The 21,150-nt window shown below is 45.6% G+C and overlaps 3 protein-coding genes across 7 annotated transcripts; 2 read left to right on the top strand and 1 right to left on the bottom strand.

Moving 5' to 3' along the window:
• Window positions 1–5,189: 5,189 nt before the first annotated feature.
• LOC122387406 (DNA-directed RNA polymerases I, II, and III subunit RPABC3-like) lies at window positions 5,190–5,792 on the top strand. Its single transcript, XM_043377572.1, has one exon. It carries the CDS (start codon window positions 5,311–5,313, stop codon window positions 5,761–5,763), a length of 453 nt encoding a protein of 150 aa, XP_043233507.1. The 5' UTR covers window positions 5,190–5,310; the 3' UTR covers window positions 5,764–5,792.
• Window positions 5,793–8,778: 2,986 nt separating this feature from the next.
• On the bottom strand, window positions 8,779–13,400 carry LOC122387383 (dynein axonemal light chain 4-like). 2 transcript variants are annotated; one of them, XM_043377532.1, is made up of 4 exons: window positions 13,202–13,400; window positions 11,007–11,086; window positions 9,589–9,672; window positions 8,779–9,243 (listed from the first exon to the last, which is right to left on the bottom strand). In XM_043377532.1, the coding sequence occupies exons 2-4, from the start codon at window positions 11,076–11,078 to the stop codon at window positions 9,079–9,081; spliced, it is 321 nt and encodes a 106-aa protein (XP_043233467.1). In that variant the 5' UTR covers window positions 11,079–11,086; window positions 13,202–13,400; the 3' UTR covers window positions 8,779–9,078. The 2 variants fall into 2 exon arrangements, with proteins under 2 accessions (XP_043233467.1, XP_043233468.1); XM_043377533.1 differs by having other exon boundaries at window positions 13,367–13,374.
• Window positions 13,401–13,728: 328 nt separating this feature from the next.
• LOC122387399 (RNA-binding protein NOB1-like) lies at window positions 13,729–19,714 on the top strand. 4 transcript variants are annotated; one of them, XM_043377561.1, is made up of 5 exons: window positions 13,729–14,055; window positions 15,717–16,628; window positions 17,946–18,154; window positions 18,350–18,512; window positions 18,804–19,714. In XM_043377561.1, the coding sequence occupies exons 2-5, from the start codon at window positions 15,756–15,758 to the stop codon at window positions 18,987–18,989; spliced, it is 1,431 nt and encodes a 476-aa protein (XP_043233496.1). In that variant the 5' UTR covers window positions 13,729–14,055; window positions 15,717–15,755; the 3' UTR covers window positions 18,990–19,714. The 4 variants fall into 4 exon arrangements, with proteins under 4 accessions (XP_043233496.1, XP_043233494.1, XP_043233497.1 ...); XM_043377559.1 differs by having other exon boundaries at window positions 13,902–14,063; XM_043377562.1 differs by lacking the exon at window positions 13,729–14,055 and adding an exon at window positions 14,061–14,101.
• Window positions 19,715–21,150: the final 1,436 nt, after the last annotated feature.

Below are 21,150 nucleotides of genomic sequence, written 5' to 3' on the forward strand. Positions count from 1 at the left end.
GAATAGACTGGTGGTATTTTCGTCTCAATCGGCTTCGTAGTTCCTGAGTAAGGTGGCTACAATAGGCGAAAACGTTAACCCGCTCCCCGTGGGGCCCGGGGAAGGGGGAGGGGGAGGGGGTCGTCCCCGTAAGATCTCGGAAAGTTACAGACCGATTTTCAACATTCAAACGGCGGTCGATAGCGCCACCGGGGGGCTACCTTGTGATCCAATTTTATTTACCTAGGTGCAACCGATGACGTCACAGTTCAGGTAAGTTTGCATTTCTGACCGTCTACGTTTTTCTCACAGACAATGACAATAGGTACAAAAACAATGTAATAAGACCAGACGTTTCGACAACAAAGTGCCTTCGTCAGTGGAAAAACAAGATATAGGCTTTACATCGATAAAGAATATATAGAAGACGACCAGCCTGCACGAAAAGTGCAGGCTGGTCGTCTTCTATATATTTTTCTTCTATATATTATTTGGTTCCAGTGGCGCAGCCAGAACTCTGGCGACGGGGGTGAGAGACGTTCGCGATGGGCCCCCCAGCAAAGTGGGCCCCCCTCAACCTAATGGGGGCCCCTTACCAACAACGAAAGGTCAGCTCATTGTTTTGATCATTACCAGCCAAATCGGGGAAAAGGACAAATATCTCTTGATCTGAAGAGGCACGTAAAAAACAACAGCATATTTACAGAAACACGACCATTCTGCCCATATTTGATGGAGCGTGCAATTGATGGCCAGCGGCCACTCAAATGGCCGGGCTAGGTCAAAAAGCTTTTAAAAAAGCTCAACATCAGTTTTTCGACTATTACCTTTGATAGAGGTAGAGTAATGAAATTTTCTTGAAGGTGTTAATCATCCATACGGATCAGTTGATGACCATCATGAACTTCTCAAGTAAGGGCATGACCTTGATCTGCGGTCACATTTTGAAGTTGAACTTTTTATGTGAAATTATAGGTGTTAACATTCGATGCATGTTAACGAGAGAATGATGACAAAGTAAATGTCTCATAATTTTTCTCACCAAAGTTCTTGCAAAAATTCTTAGCAAAACTATTTTGGTAAAATGCGACTATTTAGATGGTTTTGCCCTCTGCTCTGTTGCCAAACCATTGACATGAGGCATTGAGGTCAAATCTTATAAGCGATGAAGCGTTTTGAAAGGCCTATCGAATGAGTTGTTCCGCGAAGCTCTAGCTCTTTGGTTCACGAGTTATACGGTTATTTGTGAAAATATAAAAACAATAATTTTTTCGTCGTAATCTTGTCTTTGTGTTTATCATAATTTTATGATAATTTCATCTTCAATGACCTCAGCGATGACCTAATCGAAAAATGACCGCTACGATTCTGAAGCATCCTACAGCTATCTGTTGCTTTTCTCGTCTTTCTAGCCTTCTTAAATTACGATCGGTTTTGGCCGATACGCCCCCCCCCCCCCATGGCTGATTGCACGCGTTAGAGAGCTATCAAACCCACTTTCAGCGCGCTTCAGCTTTATAGTTATGTCCTCGAGTGTCGAAATAGGCGAAACTTTTCCTTCGATGAACATGATGATGATGACGTGGGCTTTGGTCTGAACTGCAACATGACTGAAGTAATTTCTCCATGATTTTCGACGCTCTTTAGAAAGCCGCCTACCGCCGCACTTGTCGCTTCGTGACCCTGGAGTCAGGTTAGAAGGGAATATTCAAACACCCCTCAAGGGCGTAAAACTGGAAAGCCTGGGGCCCTGCTCTGCGGGGCGCGGTCGAGCTAGGCTAGAGCCAGTTCGGGATGTTTACAAGCCCACGTAAAGCCCTCAAGAATCTGCATAGAGCACAGGCCTTCCAAGACTTGGGGGTTTAGATATCAACAATCGACATGGTCTTTTGAGACCTGCGTGGTGACTATCAGAGGTCGGTGGGCCCCTCAAAAGCCAGTGCAGGAGCCTCAGGTGTCAGTTTGGAGCCATCATGGACCGGTGTGGAGTCCTGGTGAATACCTAGGCGTTAGAGTTCTGCACGGCTGCAATTTTCCACAGCCTAGCCGCCCCGCAGCCGTGGCTCCACAGCCACAGCCGCCCACAGCCGTGGCAAACTGTGGGCAGCCAGCCGTCAGCCGGCCGTGATGAAATGCAACCAAATAGTATATAATAAGTTGTTTTTAGTTGAAACATATAGCCAAAAGCACATTGCAATGGGCTATAGATTCTCAAGCTCATGAAGCATCATAGGCTAAGTGGTTGTGTATCTGGCTTTAGGCCGAAGGCCTGAAGCCTGATGCGCATCGCATGCCTACACAAGCCCTTGCAAGGGGTTAAGAAAGATGGGTAGGTTAGGTAAGGTAGGTACCTACATCAACAGAAAACATAAACAACGAACCAGAATAGAAGCACTAGCAGTGTAGAATAGACATCTAATGCCAAATCCTGAAGCATGGTTGTGGGACAGAACAACAGACCCTGATGCTTTTCATTATCAATGTTAGGTATGGAAAATGAAACTGAAGTTGATGGACAAACAGTGATTGTCTAGTCAAAACTCTTGCTTCTTTCTTACCCTGCATATTTTCTGGGGTGTGATATGCCAGGCTTGAAGCAACCTTCTGAGCAAGTCTCCAACTAATTTGATATGCAAGGCATCAAAACACTAGTGAGCATCCAAGAAAGAAAAACATTCATCTATTTTGATTTTTCCAAATAATGATCTTCGCTCAAATCCCCAAGGACGTGCGATTGCTCTTTCAATCAAAAATTTTACTTGAGTCAAATGACGTAAAAAGCAAAGAAGTGGCAATAAATTGTTTTGTGTCACCATAAACAGCCATAGAAATCATAATTAATCAATAATAATGCTATACAGTTAAAAATTTGCTCTCAAACAAATATCAATTATCAAATTTTTACATTTTTAGAGGAAGACGTCATTATATTAGTAAAATCAACAGCTCGCGTAAGAAATATTGTGTTCAGGGTTTTCACCGTCATGTGAATTACGTGTTCAGGGTTTCCACCATCATGTGAATTAACCGTAAATAAGGTTCATACTCACTTATAATCTAATTCCATTGGCTTCGTTGATCAGCATTTTCTGTTAGCGGTCACTCACACGCCAGTTAGAACATAAAGCGCCAGTTTTATATTATGTAATTGGACTTGCCGAAAATCCAGAAGTACATCTAAGAGTTATTTTAGATAATATTTTATGAAGCCTTTACCTGCCTTTACCTAGGCGTGATTTCTTTTTCTATTACCTGAAAGAATTATTGAACGCTCATCTTCAATAGCTGTAAGGTGCTCTCCTAATGACCAGGTAAGATTGAGATTGATTTGAGGGGGATGTGACAGCAACATGTTGCATTTTCTGAAACTGTCAAGCTATTGATGATGAAGGAACAATTGGTGCCTATAATTAGTATTCTGTACCAGAGTGCAAACTCTTCTACAGCAAATGGTAAAACCATTACAGGTTTTCAAAGGCTTCACCACTTTCAATATTGCTGGGCATCCTTTGCATGATTTTTACAGGCTAGGCTGCTTATCAGAATGTAAGATTAAGGATTTAAAATTTTATATTTGAGTACTTAAGATTGAGCTTGAAATCTCACAGCCGTGGCCACAGCCGTAGCCGTGTTCTTGGAGATATTTGCAGCCGCCCCGGCCCACAGCCGTGGGGCTGCAGCCAGCCGCGGCTGCAGCCGGCCGGTGCAGACCTCTACTAGGCGTCAAACCCTTAGACGTCAGGGTGAGGCCGGGCGGTGAGGCAGGCACAGGCCTGAAGAGAAGAGGAATTTTCAGATGTCGGCTTGGCATCTTAAGGGCCCTGCATGGCTTTCTCAGAGGCTGACATATCGTACTGCGGGACCTCCATGAGCCTCAAAAACCTCTATGGGCCCCCTCACGCTTGGGGTAGGCTTCCTGAAGCATAAAATATCTGAGTCTTGAGATGGGCCCATTAGACATGAACTAGACCTAAGACCATCAATATACGTGTGGTGAGTTGACCTATATCAAACATGATATCGCTCAATCAGGATTGGGATAGGCCCTCTCAGACCCAGACCAGGCACGGAGTACGGACCCTCCCACACATAGGATGATCCTTTCATTCCTGGGATGAGTCTTCTCAGGCCTGAACTGGGCCCTCTCAGACCTGAAATGGGCCCCTCTCAGGCCTGAAGTGGACCCTCTCAGGCCTCAAATAGGTCCTCTAGGGCCTGAAATGGGCCCTCTCAGGCCTGACATTAGCCCTCTCAGGCCTCAAATAGGACCACAAGGGCCTGAAATGGGCCCTCTCAGGCCTGACATTAGCCCTCTCAGACCTGAAATGGGCCCCCTCAGCCCGGAAATGGTCCCTATCATGTCGAAAAAGGGCCCCCTCATACCGTAACTGGGCCCTCTCAGGTCTGAAATGGTGCCTCTTATGCCTGAGATGGGCCCCTCTCAGGTCTCAAACGGGCCCTCTCTGGCCTCAAACGGGCCCTCTAGGGCACGAAATGGGCCCTATCAAGCTTGAAATGGGCCCCCTCAGGCCTGAAATGGGCCCCTCTCAGGCCTGAAATGGGCCCCTCTCAGGCCTGAAATGGGCCCTATCAGGCATCAAATGGGCCCTCTCAGGCCTGAAATGGGCCCTGTCAAGCTTCAACTGACCCCTTCAGGCCTGAAATGGACCCCTTCAGGCCTGAAATGGGCCCTCACAGACCTGAAATGGGCCCTCTCAGGCCTGAAATGGCCCTCTCATGCCATGGAACGGGCCCTCCAAGGCCTTGGATTAGTTCAATCGGGCCTTGGATGTACCCCCTTAAATCATAAAATGGGACTATAAATCCTAAAGGGGGGGGGGTATCAGGCCTGAAAACTGTTTTTCAGTCCTATGACGGACCTTGACATTAGTGATAAAAAATTGTCGGGCTGCATAACGTTACAGTTCGAATCGACGGTGGGCCCCTAGGATAAGAGACGGGGGTGAGATCTCACCCCTTTCACCCCCCCCCCCTGGCTGCGCCACTGTTTGGTTCTTGTCATTCCGGTGGTTGCTGAGTTACATGGATTAGTTGCAGGCCTGGCGGTGGAATAGTGTAGAACGCAAGTAGAACGTGCGTTCATTTTGACCGCAGTGTTTTAGAACAATATTGTTTACAATAATGGCGCACAATATACAAAACCGATCATTCCTCGTTCCGCGTCATGTGCCGCATTCTGTCGTGTGTCCCGAGAGGCATGGGTTACTACAAGGCCATATGGTTACTATAGAAGTTATTTGTGTCAATAATTGGTAGCTGAAAAGAATATACATCAAGACTGTGCAATTATTTTGATTGCTAGACTTCCTCATGGCTGGGGTACTATTTGAAGACATTTTCGATGTGAAGGATATCGACCCTGGAGGAAAGAAGTTCGAGCGGACAAGCCGACTCCACTGCGAGTCAGAGTCATTCAAAATGGATTTGATTCTAGACATCAATGTGTGGATCTATCCCATGGAGCTTGGTGATAAATTCCGACTCGTTCTTGCTAAGACTTTGAAAGAAGATGGGTACCCCATGGATTCAGAGTTCAATGCATCAGAAACAGGCCCATCTCGGGCGGACAGCTTCGAGTATGTGATGCACGGCAAGATTTACAGGATCGAGGGAGACGATCTGACTGGAGATGGAAGCGGTCGACTGTCAGCCTATGTGTCCTTTGGCGGACTCCTGATGAGGCTTCAGGGTGATGCCAACAATTTGCACGGATTCGAACAAGACAACCACATATACCTGCTCATGAAAAAGCTGGCTTTCTAAGTGCAGAATACATTCTCATCATCATTTTCTTTGCTGTTTTATAGTCAATAACAAGAAGCATCAATATTAACATGGATTTTTTCATGGATGGTGACATTTACATATATATATTGGCACTTAGTCATATGTAGCTACCTATCTGTTATTATGGATTGATGCCCACCTGACTGTTTGACAATACTGTGCAAATAATATGAGCTAGGGTATGCAACCATTGCGTCAGCCCGCAGCCGTCAACATGTAATTAAAACAATGAAGAAAGCTGATCAGCAATATACTCATTCAGCATTTTCATGTATTCTTCATTATGGATGTCACATGACATTGTAATATAATTTATAAACTGATGCTTTAGAGTGGACTTACATTCAAATAGAGCTGAAAAAAATTGCCAGCTAGGTAGGGACAGCTTATCATTGATAATGCAGCAATAGCATGCATTATACTACCTCTGCCTGTGACCCTAAGTTTTCATTCCATGCTAGATGTAGAACGAAGTAAGCAGATGATTTTATGGCAGCTAAGCTATATGTAGTTAGACTAAGGCATGATCTTTATCCTTATTGTGTAACCAGGGAAGCAGAGCTGCAGAAGTTCCCAATGGCTGCAGGTACAATTCAGTATCCCAGCTATGACAGAAAAATGTGCAGCTCTCATCTCCAGGTAAAATGTGCCAGTTCTGGCTGCTTGGTCTTCAGAAATGTGAATGTCAATGCTCATGCATCCTGGAATTTCACACAAATCGTTCTCAAAACAGGCTAAATTTAGTAATCTCCAGAATATTTCTCGAAGGTTAGCCCCAGGTAAAAAGAAGATGGTTTGAGATGAGCAGGGCTGCGGAGTCGATGGATTTTCGGCGACTCCGACTCCGACTCCGACTCCGGCTTTGGCTTTCAAAAACCAGCTCCGACTCCGACTCCGGGCAGAATTGTCGACTCCGACCGACTCCAACTCCCGACTCCGACTCCGCAGACCTAGCAGGGCTGCGGAGTCGACAGATTTTCGGTGACTCAGACTCCGACTCCGGCTCGGGTTTCTAAAATCGACTCCGACTCCGACTCCGACTCCGGTCACAACTGTCGACTCCGACCGACTCCGACTCCGACTCCGACTCCGACTCCGCAGCCCTGGAGATGAGTGAACTTGTTCACATACCATGACTCAACAGGTAATATCACACATTGATATGTTCGGTGCTTCATAGGAGGTAATGCTTTTCTCCTCACCGCTCCAGCCTCTACATAATGACCTACTATGGACGTCAAACCACTTGAGACCCCACTTTTTCGCGATAATTTTTAAATGCGTCAACTCTCGTTGACAATATTCTGGCAATGTGTGTTTCAGAACCTGCCGAAACTTTTATTACTAAGGTATTTTGACGCCAAACGATTATTAAAGGTACTTCTCATTCACTCGTAATGTTAAATTTCACGGAACGAATCTGCTGTTTGGGTAGAGGCTACGCTCTCATGGGGCGGAGCCACGTAATGACGTCAGCGCTAAGCTCCGCCCTACCCCTCCGGCGCTCCTTGCCCGGCGACCGGTCACTCGCGTCTCTCGTTCCATTCAGGCTTGATGGTGGGCGGTAGCTGGTAGCGGTAGCGGGCGCTGGTAGATGGCATTTAGAGCAGATGGCGCTGGTGGCGGGGCTCGAGTGTGGCCGAGCGCAAGCCTCTGCCCGGGCCTGAATTGACCTTAACCCGCGCACCGACGGGGGGGGCGGATATCCGCCCCCCCCCTGAGGTTTTTCGCGAATAGCGGGAAAACCGCGGCGCGTAGCGCCGCGAAATTTGGTATGACTATTCCCTTATCATTTTTACACATGGTGTGCAAGTTTGAACATCCTACCTTTCAAGGTCAGGTCACCAGGTCACTTTGAATGACCCAACCTCAAGTCACTTTTTTGCAACTTTGTCACCGTGCCAGAGCTACAGTAGATGTCGGAGGCCTTTTAAAGTCGCAGGATGTTATTAGGTCATTAGTAGCTACAATTTGTATATCTCGGAATTTTGATATCGGTGACCTAAGGTCAGGTCAATTTCGCGACCTCCCCATTATAAGTCAATGGGGGGGAAAATCAACTCCCTGTTTTTACCACTAAAACGGGTCGGAATGGCCCCATATACCATACATGACTTCATATACGATCAACCTTCACTATCTTGAGGTCTGTTTTGCTGTTGGGCAGCTGTGAGGTCATGTGACGTCATCAAAGGTCACCAAAGGTTTTTGGCCAATAACTCCGTACAGGAACAAGATACAGACGCGTGGATGGTCTCATTGTGTTCAGCTCGTCAAGACGCATCGAATGATATACATGATGACCTCGAGGTCACGTGACCTGAGGTCAACCTTTGACCTTGACCTTTCGAGGTCAACATATATATCATTCGATGCGGATTGACGAGAGGATCACGATGATGCCCTTAGTTTGTTCCTATCTTGACTAATTCGAAAGTTATTCGAGAAAAACTCTCTCCATATTTAGCGCCGCCATTTTGACTTTTTCGACCCCTGTGACGTCATCTTTGACCTGACCTGAAAATGACCTTAGTAAAAATTGTAGATCTTGACCGTGCGTATCCGATGCCGTTTACCGCTTGTCGCTATCTTGCTTCGTTCTCGAGATCTCAGGGGGGGCGGTCATCCGCCCCCCCCCCCGTCGGTACTAAGTTGGCGCAGACCCCCGTCGGTGCGCGGGTTAACATTACGAGTGAATGATAAGTACCTTCCATAATCATTTGGCGTCAAAATACCTTAGTAATAAAAGTTTCGGCAGGTTCGGAAACATACATTGCCAGAATATTGTCCACGAAAGTTGACGCATTTAAAAATTATCGCAAAAAAGTGGGGTCTCAAGGGGTTTGACGTTCATAGTAGAGGCCGATTGTTCCCAAATGAAGAAAAAAAGAGTAAATCTGGTGTGTACGAATACCTACTGGTGCATAATCGACAGAAACAGAAGAGTAAATTGGAAATTTTGGAATGCCTATTCTAACAAAAAAAAAAATATCATCATAAGGAACATTTATTCAAAAGAAACATCACTATGATATAAAGTTGAACACGCTTTGGAAATATAAAAACAACAATGAACGGAGAATATCACAGCAGAATATCGCTCGCATTGAACTGTACAAAATGTACAAATTATCATCAGCAGGATGCACCATCCAATGGAATGTTCAGTAATGGGTGGACGACACATTTGCATGAACGTGTTTCATGTGCATACCAGATCATCAAAATGACGCTTTTTAATAGCCAACTAACCAGAGCGAGGTAAAGTACATGATCCCTGATGCAGGACACTTAGTTACATTTCCACACACATATACCCATATTTCCTCCGAAGAACATGTAGAGAAGGTGTTTACACTCATGAGAGACCTCGAAGCCGAACGCCTCGCCGACCACCGTGTGCCACGGGGCTCCGTACTTCTTATCCATCGCCTCCTTTATCATCCGGGCGGCACTCTGAAAAGATGAGTTACATCGGTAATGCTCATCCGTGATGCAAACAATAACTACGGTGCCAAACAGTTTACTAGAAAATTGCTGCTTATGCTTACGCTTCACACCCTCATAACAGACAGACGATGATCGACAAACAAATGTTTTGACTATGCTATGCTCAGAAGCCCGTTTATTACAAGGAATTGATTATTTTTGTTGAATGTGTCTTTCATTTTACTAGATGTTTTTGGAACATTGTTGTATAAAATGGTAGGTAATGACTAATGGGTACCTAATAATCACTTTTATTGCATCCCTGATGTCGGCTTGCGTCAAAACAGTGTCCTGCGATCCAATGTTGCTTACCTCGTTGTTGGATGAGTACTTTTCGCAGGCCGTGACGCACAGTTCCATCACCTCGGTCCTCATCTCCTCAGGCATGTCCGATTGCTGGGCAGAAATCAAACGAAATATGGCGTCAATGGCGAAACGGGCGCCAGAACCGATCAACAGGAATTAAACAACCGGACATTATATATAGTCGCAGTCAGCGAATGTAGATGGGAACGCATTCTAAAGCCTGTGGGGCATCTAAAGCACTGTCGAAAGCAAAGGCACTAGGGTTTGTCAAGGGCAAGCCTGCGATATTAAAGACACCTCATACAGACCGCAGCCTGACGCGCGGCTGCAGCCAGCGGGGCGAGAGGGAGGTCGGAGGGATGGGACGGCGGTCGTCGTCCGCTTACTGGTGACGGCAATAAGCGTGTGCAGCAGCTCCACCTATAGGAATTAACTAATTTCTTAGTATGTTTGTAACCGTTTAACCCGTGACCGAATAGCAATTTTGCAAAAAAAAAAAACTTCCTAGCCTCCAGTCCTTTCGAACGTGATTCCTGCTGCTATAGAGAAACCTATGGGTAAACGGTGGAAAAAGTAACCATTTTCGCCCCATTGGCTGTCTTAAACTGAATTGTATGCCGGATTCCCCTCTCCATTCCCTCCTCCCATGAGTTGAAAACGTGCACAACACGGCACGTTCCATGTAGCATTATGGCAGCGTAATGCTCCATTCTAGGCAAGGTTTCAGCAGATGACACTACCAGGTATTGACGTTCCGACTTCCGATCCTATGGAAACGCAAGCGGAAAATGGCTATTCTGATCAGGGCTGCGGAGTCGATGGATTTTCGGGCGACTCCGACTACGACTCCGGCTTCAAAAATCGACTCCAACTTTGACTCCAGCTTCGACTGCGACTCCGGACGTTACTCCTAAAATCCATATTATGGTAATAATGTTCATATTGAAGATGTTTTTATTTTGCCTGATACAATCTTGGGTGCGTTTCACGGCCTTGCAGTGCAAATATGCTTTATAAATAGGTAGCATGCAGAGTTAGGGGCAGGTTCTGGTGCGTCCGCCGTCTTCTGCTTCTTTCGCTGAACACGCTCGTCCAGAACAAGCATATGGCCTTTTTTCAACAAAATCTAATTTGCAAAGTCGACGAGCTTAGTATTGTCGATCAAACAGGTGAAGCGCAAGGCGTTGAGCCATTCAGCGCTAACTCTGACTAGAGTCGAAGTCGGTAAGGTTTTGGCGGCTTAGACTCCAACTCCAGGCAGAACTGTCGACTCTGACTGACTCTGACTCTGACTCTGCTGCCCTGATTCTTATGCCCTTCAGACAGCATCTGCAAGAACATGGAAAAGATCTTAAAAATTCCAAATGACATCTACTTCTCTGAATTGACCTGATGCGAGATGGATAAAAGAAAGCTGCACTAACCCGGCAAAGTGGATATGTGTGCACCACCTTCTTCTCTCCCTCGTCTTTCTTGGCATCACCATCATCAGCCATAGTCAAACCTGTGAAGAAGCCAACCACATAAATTACAATTAGGTACAATATCAATATTTATTCAGCTCGTTCAATCTATAAAGTATAAATACCTAATAACAATGAACAACAATGAAACAAATAGGCCAAATGGCAAATGATAGGTACTGGTAGTACCTATGGGCTATGAGACTATCATTGCCATTTAGGTTGTTAGGTTGTAGGTTTGTAGGTTGTAGAACCGGGACAGGTGGCCAGTATGACACCACTTTTTTAAGGAATCAAACGGTGATTGAACCAGACAAAAATCAAATGAATTAAAGGGACCCTCCCACCTTAACATTAGATTTGAGTTGAGATAGCCAAAATGGGGTCCCTGGCCCACAATTACCGGTTTCGGCACTCACAAGTCACAATTTTGAGAAATACCTTAAATCGGAAATATTGAATTTCAAAATTGCAGCATTTTGATTCAGAGGGGCTAATGCATAGGAAGACCCCTCTGAATGTGTGACGTCAGCGCAGATATCTAACAATTTTTAAATGTTTGACTAAAACGTTTTGTAGCACGCGGTGGTATATGCTGCATTGCGCGCAACGGTTCCATGACAACTGAACCAGTGACAACTGAACCAGTGACAACTGAACCAGGACAACTGAACCAGTGACAATTGAACCAGTGACAACTGAACCAGTGGACAACTGAACCAGTGGACAACTAAACCAGTGGACAACTGAACCAGTATGGCAACTGAAACAGTGGACGACTGAACCAGTGGACGACTGAACCAGTGGACAACTGAACCAGCGGACAACTGAACCAGTGGACAACTAATGTCGTACTGCGCTGTATAGGTATAAGGTAGCGCGTGGCTGTACGGACGGTCTGCGCCAATCTGCCGGTCTGCCAATTGATCTGTGTCCGATCTATTAGAGTGTCCGTCCGAGAGCCGTACGACGGCTGACAGGGCTGACAGAGCCTGGTGGTCGCGAACTGGTGTGGTAACCGTTACGCCCACCTGGGACGCCCGAATAGTTAGCAACGTATAAATAATATTCACTTTGATGGCCTAACTCGGGACAGACAGGGCACGCAACGTGGGCTTGGCAGAGTTCAGCCCGCCTGGGCCCAGAGGAATCTCCGGTATATAAATGGATTCACTGCTCGGGCTTACATCGGGCTTACGCCAAACGTCGCACAACTAGGGCTAAACAACGGCTGTCCTGAGCTCGCCGAGAGGCCCAGAGGGCATACCTCCGGCAGATCATAGGCTTAAGTCGGCATTTTTGTGTCATACGCCGACTTAAGTCTTTAGCCCAAGCGCTAGCCGACTTCAGCCCGACTAAAAATCTCGGGCAAGCCGCACTTCAGCCTGCTTGGGCCCGGAGTAAAATTGCTTGCTGGGCTACTGGTTAGTGGTTCAGTTGTCACTGGTTCAGTTGTCACTGGTTCAGTTGTCACTGGTTCAGTTGTCATACTGGTTCAGTTGTCACTGGTTCAGTTGTCACTGGTTCAGTTGTCACTGGTTCAGTTGTCATACTGGTTCAGTTGTCACTGGTTCAGTTGTCACTGGTTCAGCTGTCACTGGTTCAGTTGTCACTGGTTCAGTTGTCTACTGGTTCAGTTGTCCACTGGTTCAGTTGTCCACTGGTTCAGTTGTCCACTGGTTCAGTTGTCCACTGGTTCAGTTGTCACTGGTTCAGTTGTCTCTGGTTCAGTTGTCACTGGTTCAGTTGTCACTGGTTCAGTTGTCGCTGGTTCAGTTGTCACTGGTTCAGTTGTCACTGGTTCAGTTGTCCCTGGTTCAGTTTTACTGGTTCAGTTTTACTGGTTCAGTTGTCCCTGGTTCAGTTGTCACTGGTTCAGTTGTCTGCCTACCGCGCGCAACAAATGCCGCACTTTTAAATAAAGTCGCTAGGAACAGCGGAGATCCCAAAAAGTAAACAAAAGTATAAGTCTAATATCTTGAAAACCGGTGAATATTTTTTGATGACATTTGGTAGATATTCGTTTTCGCTCTTTCTGAACCGAGCGACATCACTATCATGTCAATTCATAAACTTTTTTGAAGGTGGGAGGGTCCCTTTAATGATTGAATCGATCCAAAAAAGGTGAACCAATTAACCAGTCTGATCAAACCCACCTGGATTTCTTCCTGAGCTACGTTTAACGTTTAGAAGAAGACCAAGAAGACAACGTCTTGCAACACCAAACACATATGCCAATAATCTACGATTAGCAACAAGGTCCCACAACTATATATCATATATTCTGTTATAATATATATTGATATATTCAATTTGCCAACAATTTGCAATAAAGCTACAGAAGCGTGAGGAGTGTGAATAACCGACACCGCTTGTCTCCTAACGTAAACAAAGGTTTGCCTTTCTTTCACTGCATCAATTGAAAAACAGTCACAAACAAAAAAAAGTTGAATCTGTTTTAGATCAAGGAACTTCATTTGAAGCAAAGAATGATGTAATGTTTCTCATTTATGTTGGATTTTTAATCAAATATGTTCAATTTGTTATAAAAATTTGCAAAAAAGTCAAGAGCGTTTTCTTTGCAATGAAGCTTTTTTATCATATGGAAGCGATTTGTTATGTTGCGAATCTGACTGAGAACAGACAATTTCGGCGGCAATGCTGTATCCGCGGGATTTCATTTGTTGGGCCTGTTACGTACCCAAGGCCGAGGCCTCAGCGCGCATTCAGCGCGAAGCTGAGAAGCAGGCTCAGGCTGAGGGCCATCTCAATCTGCAATCTGCAGGTCATAAAGCAGGTGTAGTCTTTGCTTATTTCAGATCCGTAAAGTGAACTCATTTTTTCATATATTTCTTTGGTAGAGTTATAACCATATGTTTTTGGTGGGTCAATATCATTTGTGCTCGTGACGTAACTAAATTCTGGCTTCTGATCACTTTTACCATTCTCGCTAGAATCGCTTCTTGTAGAGTAATGGAGCCAGTGAAGCCACGTCCACGTGCATCCCGACGTAAATAGGTGCGGTTTATTTAGCCTTGGGTGCGTTGTAGAGCCCGGTGGGTGTGTTGAATCAATTGAATGGAATCTATGATTATATATCAATATTATGGCCATTTTGATGTTCGCATCTTGTGTCAGTATGGTTTGTGCTTGGCATTACCTTAATTGCATGCAGCGGCAGGGCACTTAACAGTAAGGATCCTGGGTTAGCTTTACAGGTTAAGTAGATACCTAGGTACCTATTGATATGGTCCATTTTTTAATTTGACCCACGGTTTATATTTTTAAAACAGCACGAGATTCGTGGAGAGTATGACTCAGACTGGGAAAACTGGTTGCTGCATGTTGTATAAAAGAGATGAATAATATTTTTGAAATGTTTTAAACACCATTCACCAATGAAGCAGCATAGTGATAAATGACATTTGTTTGGTTGATGAGTTCAGTAATAATTCCCAACAAGTCTACACCATTTTTGATCCATTTTAAGACAAATAAAGACCAATTTAAAACAGTTGATTTCCTAATCAAAGCAATTTAAAGATGGGTTACATGTGACACCAGCTTAAAACCTGACACATGTGAAATCATGTGACAGGTGTTTCAAGCTGAATAGCATGTGTCTGTCTTTCAGTCTGTCTGTCCTGTCTTTCAGTTGCTTTAATTAGGAAATCAACTTTTAAATTGGTCTTCATTTGTCTTTAAATTGATCAAAAATGGTGTAGTTTCACTGGGTAATGGTAAATATAGGTACCTATTCACTTATTGCAAGTCAGGGAAATGGGAGGCAAATGCAAATGATAAAGTAAGTCATTTTTAATAGACGGATCTATTAAAGATATGTACATGTAAAGATATGTACAGCACCCTGTTAAACGTATTGCGTCAGCCTGCCTTCAGCTATCAACCCTCATATTACACAATTCCTGGTCAATAGTATTAGATTCTAAATCTAAATGCATGCACATTGAGCTGTATACTGCCAGTCAGCCTCCTTGACTAGTGACTTTTGCAGTTGGCTGACAATTACAGGCTGTCAAGAGCCTCAAACATTTACTGCCAATGTCTCCTTGAACCCTGGACTTTTGTATTGGGAACATGCACTCTCACCACAGTTCAAAGCTATTATGACTAACCTATAGGACACTTTTGGTTGGCTCGAGAAATCTGCTGAATGCTGATGTTTGAGGAGGCAGACCTCTGGTAAATGATATTGTTGAATGACAACAGTCAGTGTGGTGACCTATAATAAGAAGTGTTTTTAAATGAGGGTGTTGTGTCAAATATGTCACTTTTCAACATTGTATAGAACTTGGTAAATAGTTATAAGCTCAATAACTAATAGGCAGCAAATTGAAAGTATTTCTAGAACATGTAGCTATTAGCTACGTTGATGTAGAGCCCAATTCAAACTTCCTGAATCAAACTTATGAAAGGAATGAAGAACCAATTCATATTCCATAACCATGCATTCAGCCATTTAGACCGCATACTAATTATCTATAAAAGACATGATAAAATGGTTGCAGTGAAGACTGTGGGATCGAAAGGAGTGTATATTTATTGCTATATATTGTTTGTGCTGTAAAAGCTTATCTTGTGGCAAAGATGCACACCAATGTCATATTTCCACATCAATGTCTTTCAGTTGACTGAGTTGACTTTTTGCAGTAACTGATCTGGACCTGGACAACATTTGAAGGATTTAAGATGATTCAAGAACCATACATTGACAACTTGGTGGCAGACTCTGGAGCCTTCCTCCGCAATGTGCCACTCCATCACATGGCCAAAAATGTGCTCACCGTTCCCGAGGTCGTGTCAGAAATTCGCGACAAGGCCACTCGGGATCGGCTTCAGGTTCTGCCTTATGAGCTGAAGCTCAAAGAACCTAGCGATGAGTGCATCAGACAGATCTCTGACTTTGCGCGCAAGACGGGCGAGCTGCGATTTCTCTCCGCCACGGACGTGCGCGTGCTGGCGCTGGCACTACAGGTGACGCGCGAGACTGTCGGCGGTGGGCACATCCGTCTACTGCCAGCCGCCTCGCGCACCGACACCAAGCTGTACCACCCGAGAGAGCACAAACTCGGCCAGCTGCCGGTCGGCTTCGTGGAGAAGGTTGGCGAGCTCGCTGTGACAGAGGACGACGAGAAGGCCAGAGGTGACGGCGAGCAGGTCGGAACGGGAACTGATGCGCAGGACGGTGACAAGGTGAAGGATGGGGATGGGAAGGCTCCGGCACCCGGTGGCGACGAGACCGCGGGAGAGAGGGAGGAAGGAAAGAGAGGAGAGGCAGAGACAGATGACCCCAACAGCGAGGAGATGTTTGACGCGAAGGAGGACCCTGAGGAGGGCGACACTGATGAGGATGCTGAAGAAACTGAGATCAAAGAGACAAAAGATACAGATGCGATTGAGTCACAAGAGGGAGACGAGGAGGACGGCGATGAGCAGCAGGAGGAAGAGGTAGAGGAGGAGGAGGAGGAGGACGAGGACGATGGTTGGATTACACCGGGCAACATTCAGGCCGCCAAAAACGAGATGAACGCTCAGGCCGGTGAAGTTGAAGAGCCCGTTAAGGTGAGATAACCCTGACTTAATCCGTTTTATGCTTAACCCTCGCATGTGTAGGGGGGGGGGGTCGGATGGACCCCCCCATGGTTTTTTCGCGAATAACTCGCGTAAAAAGCGGCCGATCGCGACGAAACTTTCAGTACCCTCACATTGATCAATTTTACACCTACCCTGAAAATTTCATGACCCTGACCCAAATGACCTTTGACCTGTGACCTCTTTTCCGAGACCATGTTTGGCCAGAATCGCGATTCTGCGTATGTCGGCTCGCATTAGCCGCGCGTTTGCAAGCTTTTCGTGGTTTCAAACGTTGAAACATGTGATTTGATGTTGCTTCCATGCATTAGGGTGGGTGTCAAGGTCACCTGAAGGTCAGGTCAGGTCATTGACCTTTGGTGACCTCGGGTGACCTCGGTTCACTTTTTCGAGCTGTACATGTTTCTAGGCTAGTTTTTGGAGCTGAATTCGAATTTAGCAACCATTTGAACATTTACGAAGTAGTTTTGGTGCCTTCGTAACATGTTACGAAGCTGTCAGAGGCGGTTGACACGTACTACGAATACCCGTCACGATGCCTACTGGTTGACCTGACCTGACCTGACCCGACCTAGTCTAAATGCTTAAAGACATCATCTGTGGTCAAAACTAACACGATATTCGTGATCAGCACCCCGAAAAACCCCTTAGAAGCCACACTTTACGACTTTCTAACAGGTCCCGATTTTCCCGACTTTGGGTCATTGACCTGACCTGGAAGGTCACCCAATGACCTAGGACCTTAAAATTGGGTATCATCGGCTTCCTCTCGTCACGGGCAACACGCTCGTTTTTTTCCGCGAAGCTCTAGCTCGATCAGGGGCCAAACGGCAAGGGGGGGGGGGTTCCAACCGACCCCCCCCCCCTACACATTAGAAGCTGGCAAACGCCGCACACATGCGAGGGTTAATATGCTTTGTTTTTATTTAGTCTGGATTTTTTCAGTGATCGAATTTCAGAGGTTAGAAGTAGAACCAACACTAAGCGGTCCTCATCACTTGGATCATCACTGGCACGGGTTCTGACCCGTAACGCTGTGTCGCGAAATCCTTGGTGACCCTCATAATTAATCTTCCACGTAACGGCCCACCCTGGTCGGAGACAACTGATTGAATTGGTTGTTTTTTCGCCATTGTTTCACTAATGCCTTACCATCTCGATAAGAAAGCATAATACTCTGTCAGTATACCGATCAATTGTGCCTGCTTCTAGACGAACGGTGTTCGCGTTTGATTATTGGCTGACTGACATCCTCTCGTGCTCCTCCCCGCCCCCTCGCGTTCCCAGGTGGCGTGCATGACCACCGACTTCACGATGCAGAACGTGCTGAAGCAGATGAACCTGGAGCTGGTGTCGATCGAAGGACGAAGAATCCGAGAGGTGCGCCGGTTCGTGCTGCGCTGCTTCGGATGTTTCCAGGTCACCCCGCACATGGACAAGACATTCTGTCCCTGGTGTGGCAACAAGACGCTGAAACGTGTCTCTGTCACGCTCAGGTGAGGAGAGGGCCTCCAAATAAGGTTGGGGCGACGGACTGAGCGTCTGTGGTGGCTTATGGGATGGTTTATGGTAGGCCATTTCGCTAAATAAGTGCATGATAACGGATGCACAGACGGTAATGGTCTGTCTTCGCGAATGGAGAGATAACTATTGTATCTGTCTCCTAGCCTGTCTCTCTGTTCCTTTTTCAGAGCTGACGGCTCGCAGGAGATCCACATCTCAACTCGAAAACCAATCAGCAAGCGCGGCACCAAGTACTCGCTGCCGTTGCCGCGCGGAGGGAAGTATTCGGTACAGCCGGTACTGTGTGAAGACCAGCCCCTGCCTCAGCAGCGCGCCACGGCACGCTCTCAGGTGATGCAGTGGCGGGATACGCGGGTTGGCGCTGGGACGATGGGAACGTGTGCCGACGGGAAGGGTATCCTCGTGCCCAGCATAATTGTGAAACAGTGATGCAATTCAAGTGCACTGCTGCGCTTTCAGGGAATGTTTTCACGAATGGTGGCTCTGCCTAAGTTTTCGTGTCATGTGCATATCCACAGTTTTGTTTTGATTGCAACTTGCTGCAGCTGATATTGCAACAATCGTGTTTCACTCAATAATATAACGTGCTCCATTTTCACACTTCCCTTTTGTTTGCTGCAGGCCCGAAACGCCATTCTGTCGGACGACTTTGTGCAGGGCGGCTCGCCGTTCTCACTGAACGACGTGAACTCGCGAGCAGCTCAGCTGGGCAGGAACTCTCGGTTCAGGCAGGTGCCCAACTGGGAGCGGCGCAACCCCAATGCGCGCGCGCCGCCTACCGGCAACAAAAAGAAGCGCAGGAAATAATCCGCCCGGTAGGTGTCTCTCGCTGCTGGGAATGTTGTGTTGTTGAGGGTTTGTGAAGGGTTATGCTGATTGCTGAAGACATGCTGCAAATGTCGTGTGTTTTTGTAAAAACATTTTGAGCGTGTTTTTGGTGATGCGTGGTAAGGTTGGTAGGTTGCACGCACATCATTATCTTGAGGTGTCTCGCAGTCGTGAATTAAGACTCGCGATATGTAGTGGAGAGTCTGTCGTGATGAGAATATTCGACTTGGCACCGGCTCAGTCTGTTAGGCCTGTAGTTTTCTGTTTCTATAGTCATTCTACAGTCGCTAGACATTGTTTGCCGACTAAAACCGTCAATTGCAATCATTGCAACCTTTACAAAAAGTGCTTCGCAGCACAAAAGAAGACAAAATTTTTATTTAATCTTTGTCGTTTTACGAATAGAGGTATACTGGCTAATGCGATCATTTTACGGTGAAAGCTCATTAAACTATAACTTTCATGCTTTTTGTTTTACCGTCGCGTGCAGGGTAGAGTGGAGGACATTTAGCTAGTGCTCCCGGCAATTTTCACATTTTCATGGGCGAGTGGTCCGATTGTCTAGTAAAGCTAAGTTGCGTCGGCGAGGTATGCACCACGGTATGGACGAGGTATAAGTTGCGTCGGCGAGGTATGCACATTAAGCAATGGATTGATGACGATTAGTGTTCCTCAGTCTCGATACAATACAATGTTTTGTGAGATGTACCTTTTTACTCAGCACGGGGTTGGGCACGGCTTGAATTTGCAACTCATACGTATTACAGTATATGTCTTAACCTGCGAGCTGCTGGGGGGGGGGGGGGGAAGGGGCGTTAAACGTCCCCACTTTTTCGCCGCCCTATAGCATAAAAACGGCTCGCCTCAGGCGCGCCAAAATTTAGGTGCCTGAAATTTATTGTGACAAAGTTTCAAAAAAATTGGTCGGAAAATTTTGAGATATCGAGGTTTTAGTGACGTCAGTTGGGGGAGGTTTGGTCAATGGTTGTCATTTTTAGCACATGCCATTTTTGGCAACCATGTGCTAAAAATGACAACGCTATCAGCTATTTTTAGCAACGATGAAGCCGATTTCACTCCTCAGCGAGGAAATCACGATTTTGGAAATACAAGCACTGATTTTGGAAAAGAAGTGCTGCCACCTGGTGCAAGAAGAAGAAACCAGCTTTAATATGGCCGTTGTTTGTATGGTAGTCCAACGTTGAAGTATACCCTTTTTTGTGGCCCGAAGTTGGAACTTTAAATTGAAGCATCCGAAAATGATCGATATTGATCGAAATCATGATGTTGATGAAAAAAATAATATGTTAAGTTGAGAGAGGAGGCCATTTTATCCAGATGCGGTGGTTTACTTCTTGAAATTATTTTTGCTTACGACGACTGCCATGTAATGAGGGATAATTAGCAGCCGTCATTAGCAAAAATAATTTCAAGAAGTAAACTACTGCATCTGGATAAAATGGCCTCCTCTCTCAACTTAAAATATTATTTTTTTCATCAACATCATGTTTTCGATCAATATCGATCATTTTCGGATGCTTCAATTTTAAGTTCCAACTTCAGGCCACAAAACAAACTACCATACAAATAACAGGCATATTAAAGCTGGATTCTTCGTCTTGCACCAGGTGGCAGCACTTCTTTTCCAAAATCAGTGTTTATCTTTCCAAAATCTTCATTTCCTCCCTGAGGAGTGAAATCGGCCTCATCGTTGTCAAAAATAGCAGAATCGTTGTCATTTTTAGCACGTGTGACAAAAATAGCACGTGCTAAAAATGACAACGATTGACCAAACCTCCCCCGACTGACGTCATGATTTCTGAGTGTTTGACCAAAAACGGCATATGTTAAAAAAAGCATATAAAATCACAGAATAAAGATACAGACATGCAGTAAATGCCATTAGACTGCCAATACCATGAACAATCAAATGGCTGTCTTCGATTTTTGATTATCGTTCCGCATTTTCCAAAATCTTGAACTGAATCTTGGCAATTTCTCGTGACTTCTTCGCGACCATTATACAAGCATTTCTTAAATTCAACTCTTTGAACCAAACACGTACACATATGATGAAATGAATGTTACCATCGTGTTCTACGCCCAAAATTACCCATAAATCATGTGTCACAGGCTGTGA

Source organism: Amphibalanus amphitrite, unplaced genomic scaffold, assembly GCF_019059575.1.
Source record: "Amphibalanus amphitrite isolate SeventyFive unplaced genomic scaffold, NRLGWU_Aamphi_draft 000285F_arrow, whole genome shotgun sequence".
NCBI classification, from domain to species: Eukaryota; Metazoa; Arthropoda; class Thecostraca; order Balanomorpha; family Balanidae; genus Amphibalanus; species Amphibalanus amphitrite.

Bases quoted from the DNA above. Each gene is read 5' to 3' on its own strand.
- LOC122387399 (XM_043377561.1), top strand. From the start codon at position 15,756: ATGATTCAAGAACCATACATTGACAACTTGGTGGCAGACTCTGGAGCC. The intron at 16,629-17,945 runs GTGAGATAACCC...TCGCGTTCCCAG, and splicing joins AAGTTGAAGAGCCCGTTAAG to GTGGCGTGCATGACCACCGA. The intron at 18,513-18,803 runs GTGATGCAGTGG...TGTTTGCTGCAG, and splicing joins GCGCCACGGCACGCTCTCAG to GCCCGAAACGCCATTCTGTC.
- LOC122387406 (XM_043377572.1), top strand. From the start codon at position 5,311: ATGGCTGGGGTACTATTTGAAGACATTTTCGATGTGAAGGATATCGAC.
- LOC122387383 (XM_043377532.1), bottom strand. From the start codon at position 11,078: ATGGCTGATGATGGTGATGCCAAGAAAGACGAGGGAGAGAAGAAGGTG. The intron at 9,673-11,006 runs GTTAGTGCAGCT...ATTTCTGCCCAG, and splicing joins ACACATATCCACTTTGCCGG to CAATCGGACATGCCTGAGGA. The intron at 9,244-9,588 runs GTAAGCAACATT...TCATCTTTTCAG, and splicing joins AGTACTCATCCAACAACGAG to AGTGCCGCCCGGATGATAAA.